Raw genomic sequence first — 19,186 nt, 5'->3', positions numbered from 1 at the left:
TACTGGCCTTCATTCATAAAAAGATGCCATTAAACAAACATTTAAAATATCTTTGTTATCTTTCTACATTAATTTGGAGAGTAACTGTGAAATTATTACATTATAAAAATATTAAAACTCCAATGTTTTTATTTGCGATTAAAGGATTAGTTCACTTTAAAATGAAATTTAGCCCAAGCTTTACTCACCCTCGAGCCATCCTAGGTGTAAATGAGTTTCTTCTTTCTGATGAACACAATCGAGTTATATTAATAAATATCCTGATGCATCCGAGCTTTATAATGGCAGAGAACGGGATCAATGAGTATGAAGCTCAAGAAAGTGCATCCATCCATCCATCATAAAAATACTCTGCACGCACATGGCTCTGAGAGTTAATAAAGGCCTTCTGAAGTGAAGCGATGCATTTGTGTATAAGAAAAATATCCATATTTAACATGTTATAGAGTAAAATATCTAGCTTCCGCCAGACCACCTTCCATATTCAACTTACGAAAGAAGTGCAACTGATGCTACGTCAGTTACGCTTCTTTCGTAAGTTGAATACGGAAGGCATATTATTTATTAACCCCCATGTGGAGTACATTTATGATGGATGGATGCACTTTCTTGAGCTTCATACTTGTTGATCCCGTTCACTGGCATTATAAGTTAGGATGCGTCAGGATATTTATTAATATAACTCAGATTGTGTTCATCAGAAGAAAGAAACTCATACACCTAGGATGGCTTGAGGGTGAGTAAAGCTTGGGGTAATTTTCATTTTAAAGTGAACTAATCCTTTACAGAAAAAATGTGATTAATTAGTTAATTTTTAAATCGACTGACAACACTAATCGATTATATATATATATATATATATATATATATATATATATATAAAATCATAATTAAAGGGATAGTTCACCCAAAAATGAAAATTTGATGTTTATCTGCTTACCCCAGCGTATCCAAGATGTTGGTGACTTTGTTTCTTCAGTAGAACACAAATGATGATTTTTAACTCCAACCGCTGCCGTCTGTCAGTCTTATAATGTGGGTCAATGGGAACTTCTTTTATACTTTCTTTTTTTAAATAAAACTTGCTTAGACAAATCCAAATTGAACCCTGTGGCTCGTGACGACACATTGATGTCCTAAGACACGAAACGATCGGTTTGTGCGAGAAACCAAACAGTATTTATATAATTTTTTACTTCTAAAACACCACTATGTCCAATTGCGTTCAGCATTCGCTTAGTGATGTCTGATCACGCTCTGACAGAGGAAGTGATGTCTAGCACTCATTGAAGTATATGCGCGAGACATCACTGCCGTTGTCAGAGCGCGATCAGACATCACTAAGCGAGTGCTGAACGCAATTGGACATAGTGGTGTTTTAGAAGTAAAAAATGATATAAATACTGTTTCTCGCACAAACCGATCGTTTCGTGTCTTAGGACATCAATGTGTCGTCACGAGCCACAGGGTTCAATTTGGATTTGTCTAAGCAAGTTTTATTTACTCTTATAAAAGAAGTTCCCATTGACCCACATTATAAGACTGACAGACGGCAGCGGTTGGAGTTAAAAATCATCATTTGTGTTCTACTGAAGAAACAAAGTCACCTACATCTTGGATGCGCTGGGGGTAAGCAGATAAACATCAAATTTTCATTTTTGGGTGAACTATCCCTTTAAGATTAATAAATGCTTTAGAATTATTTTTCATTGTTAGCTCATGTCTACTAATGTAGTTAACAATTATTAACAATTACCTTATTGTAAAGTGTTACCTGGTAACTAAAAAGTTTTGGTTCCCGATGTCTTCAATTGTATCATGGACCAAAAATAAATAAATAAATACATACAAGAAATATAAATCCAATACAAGTCAATGGGTACAGAAAGTTTTTGATTATTAACATTCTTCAAAATATCTTCATGTTCCATAGAAGAAAGAAAGTCATACAGGTTTGGAACGATACGAGTAAAAATGTATGAATTTTCAGGTGGACTATCCCTTTATCATCTCCTTTTGTGCACGGTCTATGAAATAAAGAAAATCATACAGATTTGAGGGTAAATGATTAAACTGAATTAAATTCTTTAACATGAATGACACTTCCCAGACTAATCTTCCTAATGTAATCTCTCTCACACACAAACACACACTTTGGAGCTGCTACATTACTCTTTAAGTCTTACTAGCTTGAGGTGAGCAATGCTTGACTGAATAAACATAAAGCAGATTCTTAAACACAAGCACACACACATATAATCTCATCACAATAATGCCCATTACACAGTTGTTGGTCTTCAGAGTATCATGCTATTGATAGGCTCAAATGTAAGGCAAAACTGAGCAGCAATGACCTACATATGAGCACAAGGCAAACGCAAGATGTGCAGCTTTCAGCAAAGCCTGAAGGAAATTAAACTCACAAATGTTTCTTGAGCAGCAAATCAGCATACTGGAATGATTTCTGAAGGATCATGTAATACTGAAGACTGGAGTAATGATGCTGAAAATTCAGAACATTTAATGGCACATAGTCAAACTATTTTTACATTTTGTTTCTGGCTCAGAAATTACACACATGATTCTTTAATTTTGTATCACCACAATAAAAAAATCAAAACAAAACAAAAAACACAGATGATTTTAATTAATATTTATTAACATTAATAGACGTTTTCACACAAAAAAAACTTTTATATGTATCATATGGCCAGCTTTTCTTTGAGTAGATTAAATCTAGTAATGTGTAAAGATGATTTGGTACTAAAGCTTTTTTTGTTTTAAGACTACAGTTAATGTCAGCAGCATTTCATTTTAATTACACAACATAAAGAGAGTCATTAACAAAAGGTATTCATATCCTTAACTGACTTAATGGGAAGACCAAAATTCAAAGCAATGCATTTTGCAAATCCATATCTCAAAAAGCACCATACCTCCTGTGAGGTGTGTGTTGTGTGGGTGATTTCCACCAGCATTAAAACTGGAAGACGAATGGATGAATGGAGTGCAAAACACTGCAAATGTTCAGAATGTCTTTTTTAACAAAACACCTTTTGTAATATGAGAAAATAAGTTTGTTATGCTTAAAAAAAAAGTATCGCAGTATAACACAAAATTATGAGAATTGGTTAATGATGTGAATACTTTGGATCAGTAAACTTCATTATTTGAATCTGCATGTGTGTGTGTTACAATTTCGAAGTCTGATTGTTGTCACATTCACTCTCTGTTTTGTCAGGACTGTGTGACTGAAGGAAATCAGTGATTATGGAGGCCACGGACTCGGGTTTGTTGAGGTGAATGTGATGGTCTCCTTCTATGTCAATAATGGTGGCCTGCAGAGGAGTGAGAAAGATATATTTGTACATACTGCCATTCCAGACATACATTTTGCCCTCATTTTTGAGTGCATGTGTATGTATCTTACTTTTTGATCAGTCCAGCTCTTCCGAATCATATCACCATATCCATTAGGTAGAGCAAACGTTTTGAATAGACCCTCACTTGCCCTGGAAAAGAAACATCTTTAAGACACAAATTCTGTCTGATAGTGTATGTATCTGATAGTGTTAGGATAAACAGTATTTTTAACAATCATCCCAAAAAGTATTTGGGCACTAAAGCCTCACTTACGCACATTTATACATCAATTGTTCACAGATGTCAATTGGTAGAGCTGCACGATTCTGTATTCTCTATTTTTGTTTAAAACAGAATTTCCCACAATTCTGAACAGACAGTTAAACAAAATAACATGCATTTTACTAGAGGTTCTGACAAAATGTTAATTGCTGCAGTCTATTTAAAATGTTTAATTAATTTAAATGAATTTGAATGAATTATTTTAAAAAAAATCAGGTTGAATGAATGATTCAATGACTCACTCATGAATGCTTCACTTGTTTCATTGCTGGATTTTTGAACAAATCTCTTGAATGAATAATTCAAATCACAAATAAACTGAACAGATTTTTTCGGTTAAAGCTGCAGTCCGCAACTTTTTTTGTGTTAAAGATTTACAAAAATTATATAATGAGAATATACAACATGAATCCATTTTCTAAACCATGTTTTTGTCTTATCCTGAATCATTATGCTACACTTATAATAAGTGTTTATATTCGGACTATTTCAGACCGAACTGGTAGGACTCGCCGCAGAGTATCACAGTAACTGTGTGACTCGCCATAGACTTACATGGAGAAAAGTAGCTCCGGCTACAATGTTCCTCCGCAAGACACGTACAGTTCTGTTTATTAACCGCTAGAGGGCCAAAAATCACAGACAGCAGCTTTAACAAGGTTTAACAGACACAGGCGAATCATTGTCGTTTAGGAATGAGATTGCGTGGGTATTCGAATCAATTGCGATTTTTTTTAACAATTAATCGTGCAGGTCTGCCACATGGTTTAAATATCTTATTTAGTACAATGACATTCAGGCATTTTGTGTAACTTAACTGTCGAATACTTTTGGGGCCACTTTATTTCAAATAGCAAAATATTATTCATACTGTACATTATAATGTTATGATGCCTAAATTGACTTGAGGCACTTAAAATGTCTTTTATTTTGTATTTATTTACACATAATAGTAGATCATTTAATATCTGCCAGTGCCAATTTACCACCTTGGAATTATAAGGTTCTATCTGCATTCTGAGCGGTTTAAGATATTGAGCTTCAAATTTTTTGCATTTCACTCGACTTTGTAGATAGAACCTTTTTGTTTTCTAAATAAAAAGTCCCAAAATTATGGAAGCCCATTTCCGCCACTAAGTAAAAAAAATAAAAGCAGTTTTTATCTCAGAATTCTGACTTTTTTTCTCACAATTGTGAGTTATAAAGTCAGAATTGTGAGATATAAACTCTTAATTGCAAGATAAAGTAAGAATTCTGAGAAAAAATTCAGAATTGTGAGATATAAACTCGCAATTATGAGATAAAAAAGTCAGAATTCTGAGATAATAACTCGCAATTACTGTTTTTATTTTTTTATTTAGTGACGGAAACAGGCTTCCATACAAAATGTACACAACTTAAAAAAAAAATAAATAAAAAAATCACAATGTAAATAAGTCACAGAATAAGAATATGTGAATAACTCAATTTTGACAAAAATGTCAGATAGAACCTTATAATTTCAAGGTGTTCCAAATTATTGATTTCTGGCCATAACATGAAAATAATCATCATCCTATCAGCACTGGACAGAAATGTAATAATGGTTGAGCATTGTGCATAAATGTATACAGTGTTTCTCATGAACTCTATGAAAACTTGTGTGTGTGTGTATGTGTGTGAATTGAACTCACAGCAGTAGCATCACTCTGGTTTTAATTAGTGACAGCATGTAGAGGCCTTGTTGCATACTAATATTCACAATGTTTTTCTGAAACAAAACCAAATATCAGAAGTTAGCAGAAAAAGATATATCACATTAATCATGATGTGTATAGCGTATATTTTCACACATTCCTTCCTAAACAAGACATTTGTAAAGCAGAAAACAAGATACATAAATGTGGGTTAAACAGTAGAACAAAATCTGAAATCTTGTTAAATGGAATAAACACACAAGTGAAATGTAAAAGAATGAATAAATATATAGAAATGGCTCACCAGGTTGATCCTGAAGTCTCTGGTGAATATAAATCCTTTAAGAGAAAGGAAATCATTTAGAGAGCTACAATGATATAATAAAATGTTTTGTGTGAGCAAAACCTGTGAGAAAGTCTAGGAATGAATGAAGTAGACTAGAGCATGTCTTACCTCCCTCAACCTCTCTGACTGCTCGCTCCAACAGAATATCAGCGGAATGATCGGAAAGAACGGGGTTTGCAATCTTCAACCTGATAGAGAACAATAATAAAAATTTATATATATATATATATATATATATATATATATATATATATATATATATATATATAATACATTACAATTTGTTTAGGGTCAGTACAACTTTTAGGAAAGGGAATTAATGATTTTATTCAGCGAGGATGCATTAAATTGATCAAAAGTGACAGTAAAGATTGTTACATTTTATTTTTAGGTGACATAGTTATTGTACTTATTCAAGTAAGTACTGAGAAATATTAATTAACTACATGTACTTACTAAGTAGGGTTAGGGGCCGTTCACACAGAGTGCGTCTTTGCGTCTAAAAACGCGAGACGCAGCGCTCAGGAATGGGTTTTAAAAAAGCGCAGTGTAACGTTAGAACGCGAGCGAGACGCGCCTTTGAGATGTGATGCAATAATCACGTCTCAAAGGCAATAACGGCAATAACGGAAATAATAGAAATGGGCAAACAGCAGAATTGACAGATACAAGTTTTGACATGGAAAAAAAGAAAATAAGATAATAATGAGCCATGTTGCAGTCATATAAAACAGTTGTCATGCCAACGTACTACTGTAAACAGAAGCTCGCAACGCTTGCCCCGCCTCCGAGTTCTTCTGATTGGTCGACTGTTTTGGAACTGATATTGATGAGCGGCGCTGCATGTAAAAGTTGAAATTCTTTTAACTTGACACGGCGTCTTAAAAACGCGGTGCTCATGTGAGAGGCGCCGCAAAAGACGCGAGACGCGAGCGTAAGGGGCCGTTCACACAGAACGCGTTTTTCTATTCCAATGCGCTACTTTCCCATTGTTTTTCTATGTAAACACGCGCTTGACGGACGTGCATGACCGTTACGCTCGCGTCTCGCGTCTTTTGCAGCGCCTCACACATGAGCGCCGCGTTTTTAAGACGCCGTGTCAAGTTAAAAGAATTTCAACTTTTACATGCAGCGCCGCTCATCAATGTCAGTTCCAAAACAGTGGACCAATCAGAAGAACTTGGGGGCGGGGCAAGCGTTGCGAGTTGACATGACAACTGTTTTATATAATGACAACATGGCGGAGGAGGCGCTCATTATTTTATTTTTTTTATTTTTTTCCATATCAAAACTTGTATCTGTAAATTCTGCAGTTTGCCCATTTCTATTATTTCCGTTATTGTCGTTGTTGCATCACGTCTCAAAGGCGCGTCTCGAGATTCTCACGTTCTATGCTGCGCTTTTTTAAAAACCACTCCTGAGCGCTGCGTCTCGCGTTTTTAGACGCAAAGACGCGTTCTGTGTGAACGGCCCCTAACGGTCATGCACGTCCGTCAAGCGCGTTTACATAGAAAAACAATGGGAAAGTAAGCGCATTGGAATAGAAAAACGCGTTCTGTGTGAACGGCCCCTTATAATTGTGCATGATTTACTGTTATTATTGTAGTACATGTAGTAACGTGTAACGGTCACCTTGATTTTTTTTTTACCAATTTAAAATGCTAGTATGTTACAAAAGATTTCCATTTCCATTTCTATTTCTATTTCTATTTTAAATTCTATTTCAATTAGACAAAGAATACAGAAAAAAATATTTTAAATTGTATTTCACAATATTAGTGTTTTTACTGTATTTTGTTCAAATAAATGCAGACAAGATGAGAAGAGACTTCTTTCAAAAACAATATATATCAATATGAGGTGAAAAAAAATGAAAACTAAACTTAAAATGGCAAAAATGTAGTTAAAGAGGAATGAGAAAGTTAGAGATAAGACCTTACAATTGTGGGCAAGAATGTGGCAAAGCTTACCTGTTGAAACTCAACAGAAAACAAGAACATTCATGTTTATTGCAGACAAACAAATATATGACATCAGGCATTCTTCACCTTTCTTTGGCTTTCTCGTACGTGTACACCTTCTCTTTCCTTTCATCCATCTTGTTGTCATAATGGATTTGATCATTTATCCCTTTTCTCATGTTTTCAAACATGTCAGGCTAAGGAAGGACAAATAAATATTTATCTTGTATGCATGTTGAACAAGAAGTTTTCTCTATGTTTACAGACAGCGACACTAACATGCTCTATTTATAGGGGCCAAGCACTGAAGGTGCGATGGCACCTATTGTATCAGATGGCGTTCTTATTAGGGCCCACGCACCGGTGGTGTGAGGACGCTATTGTAATTGCTCAGTCAATTCTTCTTCTTCTCCGAAATGAATCGCATTTTTGAGGGCCTAAACATGCTCGAAAACTCATGAAACTTTGCACACGCGTCAGAAATGGTGAAAATTTACGTCAGATATGGGTTTCAGAATTAGGTGTGGCAAAATGGCTCAATAGCGCCACCTACAAAATTTAAATTCAGCACCTTTCACGCTACGTTTCACGTACAGGTATGAAATTCGGTAGACAGATGTAACAGCCCAATACCTACAAAAAAGTCCCAGGGTGCAAAATCTGTAAACTCAACAGGAAGTGAGATATATTGAATTTTCTCTGCAATTTGTTCTCTGAATTTTTTGCCATTTCCAGACGTTGTACTTTAACGACCTCCTCCTAGAGCTTTAATCAGAAAAACATCATATTTGGTCAGTCTAGTCTAAAGGCCTTTGCGACGTTAAATTGTGAAGATCTTGAGTTTTCGCTGAAGGACGTCTCTGTGGCAGCCTGAGAAAGTTCGATGTTTCGCCATGAAACAGGAAGTGGTTGTAACTCAGGTATGCAGTGTCCGATCAAACTTCACATGTTTGATAAGAGTCCTGGCCTAAAGACATCTACATGCCAATATTCAGTTACAGTCATAGCGCCACCTGCTGACAACAGGAAATGGTATGCTTTGCACTGTAATTCACTCCCTAAAACACATTTCAATATGCCATGAAGTACCAAACATGCTAAAAACACGTTAAATCATGCAACACTTGGCTATGTGCTACTGTATGCGATTAACGCCATGAAACAGGAAGTTGTTGATCTGCTCCAAACTTCACATGCTTGATAATATTCCTGGCCTGAAGACATCTACTTGGGAATATTCCATAAAAGTCAAAGCGCCACCTGCTGGCAGCAGGAACTGTGGTGCATCAAAATGACTTTGCCATATTTCTCCTCTATTTATCCGCTTAAAGGTCCCGTTCTTCGTGATCCCATGTTTCAAACTTTAGTTAGTGTGTAATGTTGTTGTTAGAGTATAAATAAAATCTGTAAAATTTTAAAGCTCAAAGTTCAATGCCAAGTGAGATATTTTATTTAACAGAAGTCGCCTACATCGAACGGCCAGTTTGGACTACATCCCTCTACTTCCTTCTTTAATGACGTCACTAAAACAGTTTTTTGACTAACCTCCGCCCACAGGAATACACAAAAAAAGGGGGCGTGGTCTTGTTGCGCTCCCACGGAGAAGAGCAAGAGTTGCGTTTGTAGAGTGTGTTTGTCGCCATGTCGTCGAAACGCTGTTATTTTCATCCCGCAGTCCAATCACCTTTGTTTGGCCTTCCCAGGGACGCTGTACTTAGAGATCAATGGTTACAATTTATGTTTAACTCGGTTCCCGATAATTATAATCCACATGTAAAACTATGTTTACAATAACACTGAGCGCGTGCATCTCCACGTTATGGTAAGAGGCGTGACCTTTCCGGGCAAGGTTCGCTAAGCTGCTGTCGAATCACAACACAGGAACCGCTGGCACAATCAGAACTCGTTACGTATTTCTGAAGGAGGGACTTCATAGAACAAGGAAGTCATCAGCCCGTTTTTATGACAGTGGAAACAGCGGTATACAGATAAGTAAATTATGTGAAAAATACTGTGTTTTTTTACACGCGAAACATGAACACATGTTATATTGCACACTATAAACACAATAAAAGCTTCAAAAAACCACGAAAAACGGGACCTTTAAATGAATATCACCCACTGTTCAGTTTTTCTAAGGCCACCGGGTGGCAGTAAGCCTGGGTGCGAGGGCCCTTTCATCGCTGCTTGCAGCTTTAATTATTATTTTTCTTCCGTTCTGGGAGTCTATGGCAGCCCATAGAACCGCTTGCGGGAAAGTTATGAAATTTGGCACCCTGATAGAGGACAGTCCCAACTACAGCAAATTTGTCTCTAGATCAAACTCTCTAGTGCCACCACTTGCCCAAAGTTTCACTCATGTTTATGCTAATAGCTTTTGAACCATAAGGATTAGAAACAAAATTCCTTGGCTCAATATGATTCGATTTGATGGCATTTTCCGTCATTAAATTTTCCTGTCAAATTTTCCTGCCAAAAAAAACTACTTTTTCAAACTCCTCCTAGACGTTTGTTCCAATTTTCATGAAAATCAAATCAGATCATCTTCAGACTATGCTGGCAAAAAGTTATTGAAAATTCTAGAATAACATGCAAACAAATTTGGAGAAGAACATGCCAAATTGGATGCGAGGCTATATCTTTGCAAATGCTTTAGCACATTCTGACTGAACTTGGTACATGTCATCACAAGCATGCCACCGCGCCACACAGTGCCACCTACAGGTCTGGAGATAGCAAAAATAGAAAATGTCTATTTTTGCTCATAACTTCTGAACGGTTATTTCTAAAACTTGTCTTGTTAGATTCGTGGCATTGTGCTGAGTTGAATGATATCCAATTTGACCAAATCAGCCATTCTGGCCGTCAACCATATTGCATTTTGTAGCAAAATGCTGTGTTTTTTTAAACACATTAGCCTATCATTACGAAACTCGATATGGGTCATCAGCATGATGCCCTGAAGGAGCCTGAGAAGTTTTGTGACAGCGCCACCTAGTGGTGAAATAAAAATATTCATATGCTTATAACGTTTGATGTGGTTGACTTATTTTCATGGGAGTCATCACCTTAGATTCCTGAATCCTTGCTTAGTCCAACAATACCTAATATGCTAGGTTTCGCCTTATGGTTTGTGCAACGTTGCGATTTAGCATTAAAACAACATTTGAGAATATCTTCGAAACCGTTAGTCTGATTAAGACACAACCACCATCGGAAATTTAGAAACATAGGCCATTGGCTAAATGTTTAACGCCAAAATTTTGATAGAAAGTGGCAAAAAAAATGCAATTCATGTCATGCATGGGTCATTTTTTATGTACTCATGCATGTCTATAACTCCTAAACTCTGAGGACACATAAAAAAGTGGTGGGATTGCACCTGTTGGTGGCACTATAACTGAACAAAATATTAAATTGCCACTAACTACAATAAAGTATATGAAATAAAATGCTATATTTTACTGATGATTTTACTTCTTGCTTGCTTCTTTGTGCTTGGCCCCTTAATGGCTGATTGCAGCTATATTTGTTACCACTTCTGTCGGGAGGAATCCAAAAGTATCCAAGAGAACTACAGCTTCAACCATCTCAGGGTATAACGCGCTAAACTGAAAAATCAGAACATTCACACATTACATTTACACAACACAGTGACTGTACTAAAACATTGGTTCTTAACTGTTGCAAAACCCAAAAATGTATCTGTTCAAAGGCAGCAGGGAAAAGCTTTATACTCGTGCATAGGCAAGATAGCAAAATGTTAAAGGTGCCCAAGAACGTTCTTTCACAAGATGTAATATAAGTCTAAGGTGTCCCCTGAATGTGTCTGTGAAGTTTCAGCTCAAAATACCCCATAGATTTTTTTTAATTAATTTTTTTAACTGCCTATTTTGGGGCATCATTAACAATGCACTGATTTACACTCGGCGCCACCCCCTTAAATCACGTGCTCCCTGCCACACGAGCTGTCGACTATATTACAGCGCATTTACAAAGTTCACACAGCTAATATAACCCTCAAATGGATCTTTACAACATGTTCATCATGTATGCTGCATGCATGCTTCGAATTATGTGAGTAAAGTATTTATTTGGATGTTAAAGTTTTATTCTGAGTGAATTTGAGGCTGTCCTCCGTGGCTAACGGCTAATGCTACACTGTTGGAGAGATTTATAAAGAATGAAGTTGTGTTTATGCATTATACAGACTGCAAGTGTTTAAAAATGAAAATAGCGACAGCTCTTGTCTCCGTGAATACAGTAATAAACGATGGTAACTTTAACCACATTTAACAGTACATTAGCAACATGCTAACGAAACTTTTAGAAAGACAATTTACAAATATCAGTAAAAATATCATGCTATCGTGGATTATGTCAGTTATTATTGCTCCATCTGCCATTTTTCGCTGTTGTTCTTGCTTACCTAGTCTGATGATTCGGCTGTGTGCAGCTCCAGACGTTAACTGGCTACCCTTGTCTAATGCCTTTTATAATGTTGGGAACATCATGGGCTGGCATTATGCAAATATTGGGGGCGTACACCCCGACTGTTACGTAACAGTTGGTGTTATGTTGAGATTCGCCTGTTCTTCGGAGGTCGTTTAAACAAATGAGATTTATATAAGAAGGAGGAAACAATGGAGTTTGAGATTCACTGTATGTCTTTTCCATGTACTGAACTCTTGTTATTTAACTATGCCAAGGTAAATTCAATTTTTGAATCAAAGGCACCTTTAATAATTTAGCAAACTGTTGGGAATATACAGCTCATACTAATATTAACACATTTAAGGACATATTTGTGTACTTTTAACAATGCGTCATTTTAGTACTGTGATAGGTTGTGCCTTTATGTCAAATGTAAAATCTGGGTCATGAAGCAAGTTCAAAACTACTGTACTAAACAACTCATTTTCATAAAGAGAAAAGCATTATAATGGATGCTCACCATTCCCGCCACATTCCCACCTGTTAAAGAAACATCAAATTATGGTAAATGGACAAGTATTTAATCCAGATCAAAAACAATATAAAAACAATAATTGCATTTATATTTCAGTGTCAAAATTATTAATGTGGTTATGTTACACCAAGATTGTTTATAGGTGTATGTATTAACTCTAGCGTAAAATAAATATTATACATAATTCCTGGGCATTCACAGCACATTGCATCGTTTAGAACCAATAATCAGAGTCTAACATGTAAGGCCCATTCACAACAAAGACGATAACTATAAAGATAAATGTAACAATAACTGTTTTAGCGTCCACACCAGCGGACGATAATGTTCTGTTTAGCTGCAGTTTTGACGTCTGCCGCTTTAAAAGCTGGAGCTCTTTAAAGTAGGATGGATTCTGACTGGCTCTCAATGTTTTTATCGTTCATCAGCTGGAAAAAAAATCATTCTGAAAGTGATTCCAACTTTTCCAACAGGTGTGAACAGGCCTTAAAAATCATTCCAAATATAAAAGATAGCAGAATCCACACCACAACTATAACGATAATGGCAGAGATAAATCATATATATGTCATATATTGACATACATCCTATATCTTTACCCATGTTTGACCCTTTACATTTTTCAAAGTTTGTATTTAAAACACACACATGGATTAATTTAATAGATTTGGATTCATTTAAGCTCAAATCCTTGGAATTAATATTGCAGGTATTCAAAAACGTGGATCATAATCTGGCATGAATAAGGATGACATTTAGAGCACCGGGATGCTATAAATAGTAGGGCAATATGAAATCAGACTTGTGGAGTTCATCCCAGTGTCCTTCTAATGCCCTCTTACTGATCTACTACTATATAGTTATATAATAGAAGAAAAGCTACAGAATACAAGCGCTTTACAGAGCACTACAATAACACAGCTACACAATACTATTATTCATCTTCAGCTAATTTACAGTTTACATAGATCCTCCGACCTTTCACACACTAAAGAGAACTTTGACCCGTCAGTGAATGAAGACCACAGTAAAAGAGTTGACTCACCCATACTGTGTCCAATAATAGAGAATCGCTTCCACTGAAGAGCTGCGAACAAATGGAGAAAAAATACAAATATAGTTAATTATATTTTTGCCTTTTTTCCAGTTAAAAATAACTAGGAATTCTTAAAACAAGATATATTTACTTTAGAAGCAACACTGCATAAGACTGTATCTAGAATACAAGTTTATTTTGCCATACTGTACCAGCAGTAACTTTTGCTAAACTTGCTAAAAAAATTCAGGACACCTTCTCTGAAAACAAGTTTTGCTTCTCAGTTACATTTATCTTGTTGTAAGTATTTTTAGATATTTTAACTGTGGAAAATTAGGCAAAAATTCTCATCACGTTACTGTTTTTGTAGTGAAGATGATTCATTATCAGTTTGTAACAAAGTCCTGAGTTGCTTCAAACCTTCTACAACTCGCCGAACATCTGCCACATACAAAGGAAAGGTGTAAAAGCATCCATCAGGCCTATGAGACGAGAGACCATGACCTGGAAAATCAATGGCTACGAATCTCCAGTCTGAGAGAGATGTGGAGAAAAAGAAAAACAGAGAGAATGAGAACCACTGCCACTTCATCGACGCTTGTAAATGAAGTATGTAAGAATTAATTTATCAATGTGGATCTTCATAATGGTCATGAATTCTTCTCTGCTGGAATCAAATACTATACCTTTAGGAAGCAATGGAATCAGAGTATTGAACGTCCCGCTGTTGTCAGCCCAACCGTGCAAACACAGCACAGGACGACCATGAGAAGGACCCCAAACCTGACCTCTCATCTCTCCCCATGGGACAGTCAGTCGGAACTCAGACGCTGTGTCAAAGTACAGAAGGGTCATCATTAGTTAAAATGCTCCCTAAATGAATTTAAAAGTTCATTTTGAAGCAGCTATGATGAATGTTAATCAATATACTTTTCAATAATTAAAAAAGGCTGTTTCTTACCTGCTCTCCTCATTGCAGTTGTGCCAAAGTGTCTGAGACTTGTGAACGCAGGAATCATTCTCACACCTTGCAGTGAAGTTTAAACCCCCTTACATGAGAGGGAGAAGCTGATGTTTATTAGAAAAAGATATTTTTTAATGTTTTGAAGTTTACTTAACTTGCACCTTATTCATTTGAACATGATGCAGAAAAAAGTTTTCTTCACGGATGCAGAGACAAAATACTTTTACATGAATATAAAATTATAATAAAAATACATGTATATAAAGCATATCTTGATTGTATAGTCATGCTTTTCAAAATTAATTGCATACTTACGTCGAGGGATATTAATTGGCTGTTCTTGAAGTTTACTATTTACAAGCACATCTCGCACTGTAAGCAAAGCGCATCCTGGCCAGTAACCTTGGAGTGGTGATTTCAAAATAAAAGTCTTTTCAACTGAACGACAATTTCGTACCTAAATGACAAAATAAAATAAAACAATGCATTTTCAAAATGTATAACTAGTTTACCACTAGAAAATACTGTGCTATATTTCACAAACGTAAATTCATTGCTATTTCTCGTCCTACTTTTATATTGAAAATATCCGGTCACAATTTGGCATTTTGTACTAATCGTGGCTTCACGCATCCGGAACTGAAACACAAAACATCAGGTAAACGCTAGCGAGCAATGAAATATGCTGTAATTTTGATACCTGCTTTATCATTTCATATAATTTCTGTACTAGTTCGGCGTAGTGCATTCAGCCTCTATATATTTAGGAAACCCCATAATGTAGCCAGAGGCCAACAGCTACATGATAAGAGCAGCAATGAATGACATTCTGTGTTAATTCTTGACAGTTCAACTCTACGCATTCGCAAACATATACATTTACAAAGTACAATGTGCTGATTTATAACACAAACTGTCATTGTATTCCAGGGCTCAGGCACTTTCATTGTTTAATTCAGATTGCGATTCAAATTTGGTGTGGACGGAATGGAGGTCCGCTTCACGCGAGGCAAATCTGCGATCCTCGAGCGCTCGCTCACGCGTCCTAAAACGGAGGTGAGCGTTAGCGCGTTCGCGTTGCTCTTCTCCGAGATGGTCCAATACTGTCAGAGCCGCGTGTACTCGGTGTCTGAGCTCCAGGCCCGGCTGGCTGACATGGGTCAAGGTGTTGGAGCCAGTCTTCTGGATGTGCTTGTGATGAGGGAGAAAAATGGGAAAAGGGAAACCAAAGTATTAAACATACTTCTCTTTATTAAGGTATTACTTTTTATTTGTTTACATATTTTAGATCATTTTGGTTGAAGTTCCCATAGGCTATAAAGGGTTAGTTCACCCTTAAATGAAAATAATGTCATTAATTACTCACCCTAATGCCGTTCCACACCTGTAAGACCTTCGTTAATCTTCTGAACACAAATTAAGATATTTTAGTTGAAATCCGATGGCTCAGCAAGGCCTGCATAGCCAGCAATGACATTTCCTCTCTCAAGATCTATTAATGTACTAAAAACATATTTAAATCAGTTCATGTGAGTACAGTGGTTCAATATTAATATTATAAAGCGATGAGAATATTTTTGGTGCGCCAAAAAAACAAAATAAGACTTACGGGTGTGGAACGACATGAGGGTGAGTAATAAATGACAGAATTTTCATTTTTGGGTGAACTAACACTTTAAGTTGTTCCAAACCCATAAGACTTTTGTTCATCTTTGAAACACAAACTAACAAGATTTCTGTCCATCCACTGAAAGTCTGTTAACCCAAAACTGTCGTTCGTAAAATAAATCCATGTGAATCCAAGTCTTCTTAAGAGACACGATCACTTCATATGATGAACAGATTTGAATTATGCTTTTTTTCAGAAAGCACTCATGAGGATGAGTAATTGATGAAGGATGAGTAATTTTTTTTTTTTTTTTTGGGTGAACTAACCCTTTAACTTTCTTTCTTTCTGACTTCTTCCTAGGTAAATGTGTGGAAATCTTTGTTTGGAAAGGAGGCAGACAAACTGGAACAAGCCAACGATGATGACAAAACATACTACATCATTGAAAAGGAGCCTTTGATCAATGCCTACATATCAGTACCTAAAGAGAATAGCACTTTAAACTGTGCAGCCTTCACTGGTGGCATTGTGGAGGCTATCTTAACCCACAGTGGCTTCCCAGCCAAAGTCACTGTCCACTGGCATAAGGGAACCACACTGATGATCAAGTTTGATGAGGCGGTCATTGCTCGAGATAAAGCTCTTGATGGCAGATAGCAGATTGCTTAGCACAGGTCAAGTCTCAAGTTTTACCCTTGAGTCTGGAGTCTCAGTAGGATTTAAGTTGAATTGATTGTTTTTTCATTCATTTTTATAGCTTTGCTATCAAATTCGCTGCATTTAGCACACATTTCAAATAACTTATATTCTGTATCTGTCTCTCTTGCTTGTTTAATGATGTTACAGAATATTGATGAGGACAAGCCGCATCAGCACAGTCACCTCACTAGTCCAATCCAGTGAAAAACACAATGTGTTTACTGATACACTAATGCAGTGAAGGGTTATCATACAGTTCTCTGTATGAAGATCATAATCTTTGGATGTCTGTTTTGCATATGTGCTAAAAATATGAATAAATTGTAATAAATAATCAATGTAATAAGAATTGAATAGATTGTTAGGTTTGGAGTTAAGTATAAAATCTGCTGAACAGCATGTTACTACACAGATATTGTGTGGAAAAAAATGTCAAATGCACCTTTAACTGTTTAGTTTCCCTAAATTGTGCAGGCAATGTACATATGGCAAAATGAAAGAATTATATCTGTATGAAGTTTTATTTACAGGATAAATTACATTTGGACTTCTTGATCATTTTTGTATTATAGAGGATTGATCTATGTATGTGTATATGTTTCATTTGTTCACATGTTCTGTCATTGTCCTACAATATAATAAAGTCTTTGTAAATTTCAAGGAGAGATATGGAAATACTGTTCCGTACATAAATGTTCCATGGTAACCATAGATTCTGCCGAAACACTTAAACATTGTATACAGTAGTTACAGTAGTTAATACAGTAACATGACCATGATTAATATCAAAACCGTAAGATAATGTAACATTTGGTGTTTCTTTTCCGATGACAGTGGTGGCTGACACTAAGTTACAACAGTTTTATTGCAATAAATGGTAGCTTTTGTCAGGAACTGGATTTAGCAGTTGTATGTGTAATCATGACCTTTGGTAGTGCTTGATTTCCTTGATTTCTTGTAAATAGTGTCATGTTGTAAAAATCATGAACTTGGTCATATGTTTGGGCTCTGGGAAAACACTGAAAATAACATAAATCTTTTGAAAATGTTCAGAGGTATTTAAGCCATGTTTGGGTGCAACCTCCTGCTTCAATTATCTCCAAAAAGTCATTCAGTATGGGCCATATAATGTATAATTTATAATATATATATATATATATATATATATACACAAACACAGAGATATGGCCAAAAGTTGTGGCAGTGAAAACAATGATAAGCATTTCATAAGTTTTAAAGACTTATTGGCAAAAAAAAACATTCAGTATATGGTAAGAGTCAGTATTTCCAGTGATGACCCTTCTTCATAATGCTTCTAGGCCAAATCCTGACTGATGGTGATCCATTCTTGCCTTATTACGGCTTGGAGTTGATCTCAATTTGCCTTTTGAGGACAGACTATAGGTTCTCTATGGGATTATGATCCAAGGAGTTACCAGGCCCAAATCCCAAATTTCAGTGTAATGATCTCCTTCCCATTCCAGTATCACTCTTGTCTTGTGACATGGTGCATGGATCATTACCAGATTGCACCTGGATCATTGGGAGAAGTTGCTCGTGCAGGATGTTTAGATCTCATTTATTCATGGCAGTGTTTTTGGGCAGAATTGTGAGAAAGCCCACTGTCTTGGATGAAAAGCAACCCCACACATGGGCTCAGGATGCTTCACTGTCAGCATGACACATGACTCATATAGCATTCACCTTTTCTTCTCCAGACAAAGTGGTTTCTTTACTGCCCTCCTTGACACCAGGCCATTGTCCAAAAGTCTTTGGCTCACTGTGCGCGCAGATGCACACACACCCAACCACTGCCAATATTGAGCAAGCTCTGCACTGGTGGTGACTTGATTCCGTATCTGACTCGTCAGGAGGAGACGTCCTGGAGCTTGCTGGACACTCTGGGACATCCTGAAGAGGTTCACTAAAAAATATTCTTTGCAGCAATTTCCTTGCATGTGAGTCCATTTTGAAGCGATGATGGCTGCACATCTTTCTTTGAAGGTAGCCACTGCTAAAACAAGAAAACAATGATTGGAAGCACTTTTGTAGCTTTTATACTCCTATAAACCAATCAGAATGATAGAGAGATTTTACCTGACTAGTACTTGTTTACACTTTCCCATGTGCCAGTGATATGTTTAGTGAAATGATGTTAGCTGGTCATTTTGTGCCAGGGCCAAAAAACAAACATACAAACTTGTTGTGATAAAGTTTTTTTTTTTTTTTTTTTTGGTCCATGAAGCTTTTTGCAACTATTTGAACTGCATCTGATCACAAT

The 19,186-nt window shown here is 36.3% G+C and overlaps 2 protein-coding genes across 6 annotated transcripts; one reads left to right on the top strand and one right to left on the bottom strand.

Annotated features, from left to right (window-relative positions):
• Positions 1-2,638: 2,638 nt before the first annotated feature.
• Positions 2,639-15,528, bottom strand: serhl (serine hydrolase like). 4 transcript variants are annotated; one of them, XM_048196504.1, is made up of 14 exons: positions 15,170-15,528; positions 14,913-15,054; positions 14,595-14,701; positions 14,320-14,463; positions 14,054-14,167; positions 13,643-13,684; positions 12,583-12,602; positions 11,165-11,239; positions 7,716-7,825; positions 5,776-5,855; positions 5,626-5,660; positions 5,319-5,395; positions 3,431-3,512; positions 2,639-3,338 (listed from the first exon to the last, which is right to left on the bottom strand). In XM_048196504.1, the coding sequence occupies exons 3-14, from the start codon at positions 14,650-14,652 to the stop codon at positions 3,192-3,194; spliced, it is 984 nt and encodes a 327-aa protein (XP_048052461.1). In that variant the 5' UTR covers positions 14,653-14,701; positions 14,913-15,054; positions 15,170-15,528; the 3' UTR covers positions 2,639-3,191. The 4 variants fall into 4 exon arrangements, with proteins under 4 accessions (XP_048052461.1, XP_048052459.1, XP_048052460.1 ...); XM_048196502.1 differs by having other exon boundaries at positions 14,913-15,528; XM_048196503.1 differs by having other exon boundaries at positions 14,595-14,682; positions 14,913-15,528.
• A 56-nt stretch (positions 15,529-15,584) lies between these two features.
• trappc5 (trafficking protein particle complex subunit 5) lies at positions 15,585-17,565 on the top strand. 2 transcript variants are annotated; one of them, XM_048196507.1, is made up of 3 exons: positions 15,585-15,854; positions 16,567-16,880; positions 17,053-17,565. In XM_048196507.1, the coding sequence occupies exons 1-2, from the start codon at positions 15,585-15,587 to the stop codon at positions 16,861-16,863; spliced, it is 567 nt and encodes a 188-aa protein (XP_048052464.1). In that variant the 3' UTR covers positions 16,864-16,880; positions 17,053-17,565. The 2 variants fall into 2 exon arrangements, with proteins under 2 accessions (XP_048052464.1, XP_048052463.1); XM_048196506.1 differs by having other exon boundaries at positions 16,567-17,565.
• The last annotated feature ends 1,621 nt before the right edge of the window (positions 17,566-19,186 follow it).

Source organism: Megalobrama amblycephala, linkage group LG7 (assembly GCF_018812025.1).
Source record: "Megalobrama amblycephala isolate DHTTF-2021 linkage group LG7, ASM1881202v1, whole genome shotgun sequence".
NCBI lineage: Eukaryota > Metazoa > Chordata > Actinopteri > Cypriniformes > Xenocyprididae > Megalobrama > Megalobrama amblycephala.
The sequence above is the reverse complement of the archived record's forward strand: the minus strand, read 5'-3'. Positions and strand labels throughout refer to the sequence as shown.

Excerpts from the sequence above, each read along its gene's own strand:
- serhl (XM_048196502.1), bottom strand. The coding sequence starts at position 14,652 with ATGATTCCTGCGTTCACAAGTCTCAGACACTTTGGCACAACTGCAATG. Across the intron at positions 7,826-11,164 it reads GATTCCTCCCGACAGAAGTG|CCTGACATGTTTGAAAACAT; the intron begins GTAACAAATATA and ends GTCCTTCCTTAG. Across the intron at positions 3,513-5,318 it reads ACCAGAGTGATGCTACTGCT|GGCAAGTGAGGGTCTATTCA; the intron begins GTGAGTTCAATT and ends TTTCTTTTCCAG.
- trappc5 (XM_048196507.1), top strand. The coding sequence starts at position 15,585 with ATGGAGGTCCGCTTCACGCGAGGCAAATCTGCGATCCTCGAGCGCTCG. Across the intron at positions 15,855-16,566 it reads ACATACTTCTCTTTATTAAG|GTAAATGTGTGGAAATCTTT; the intron begins GTATTACTTTTT and ends ACTTCTTCCTAG.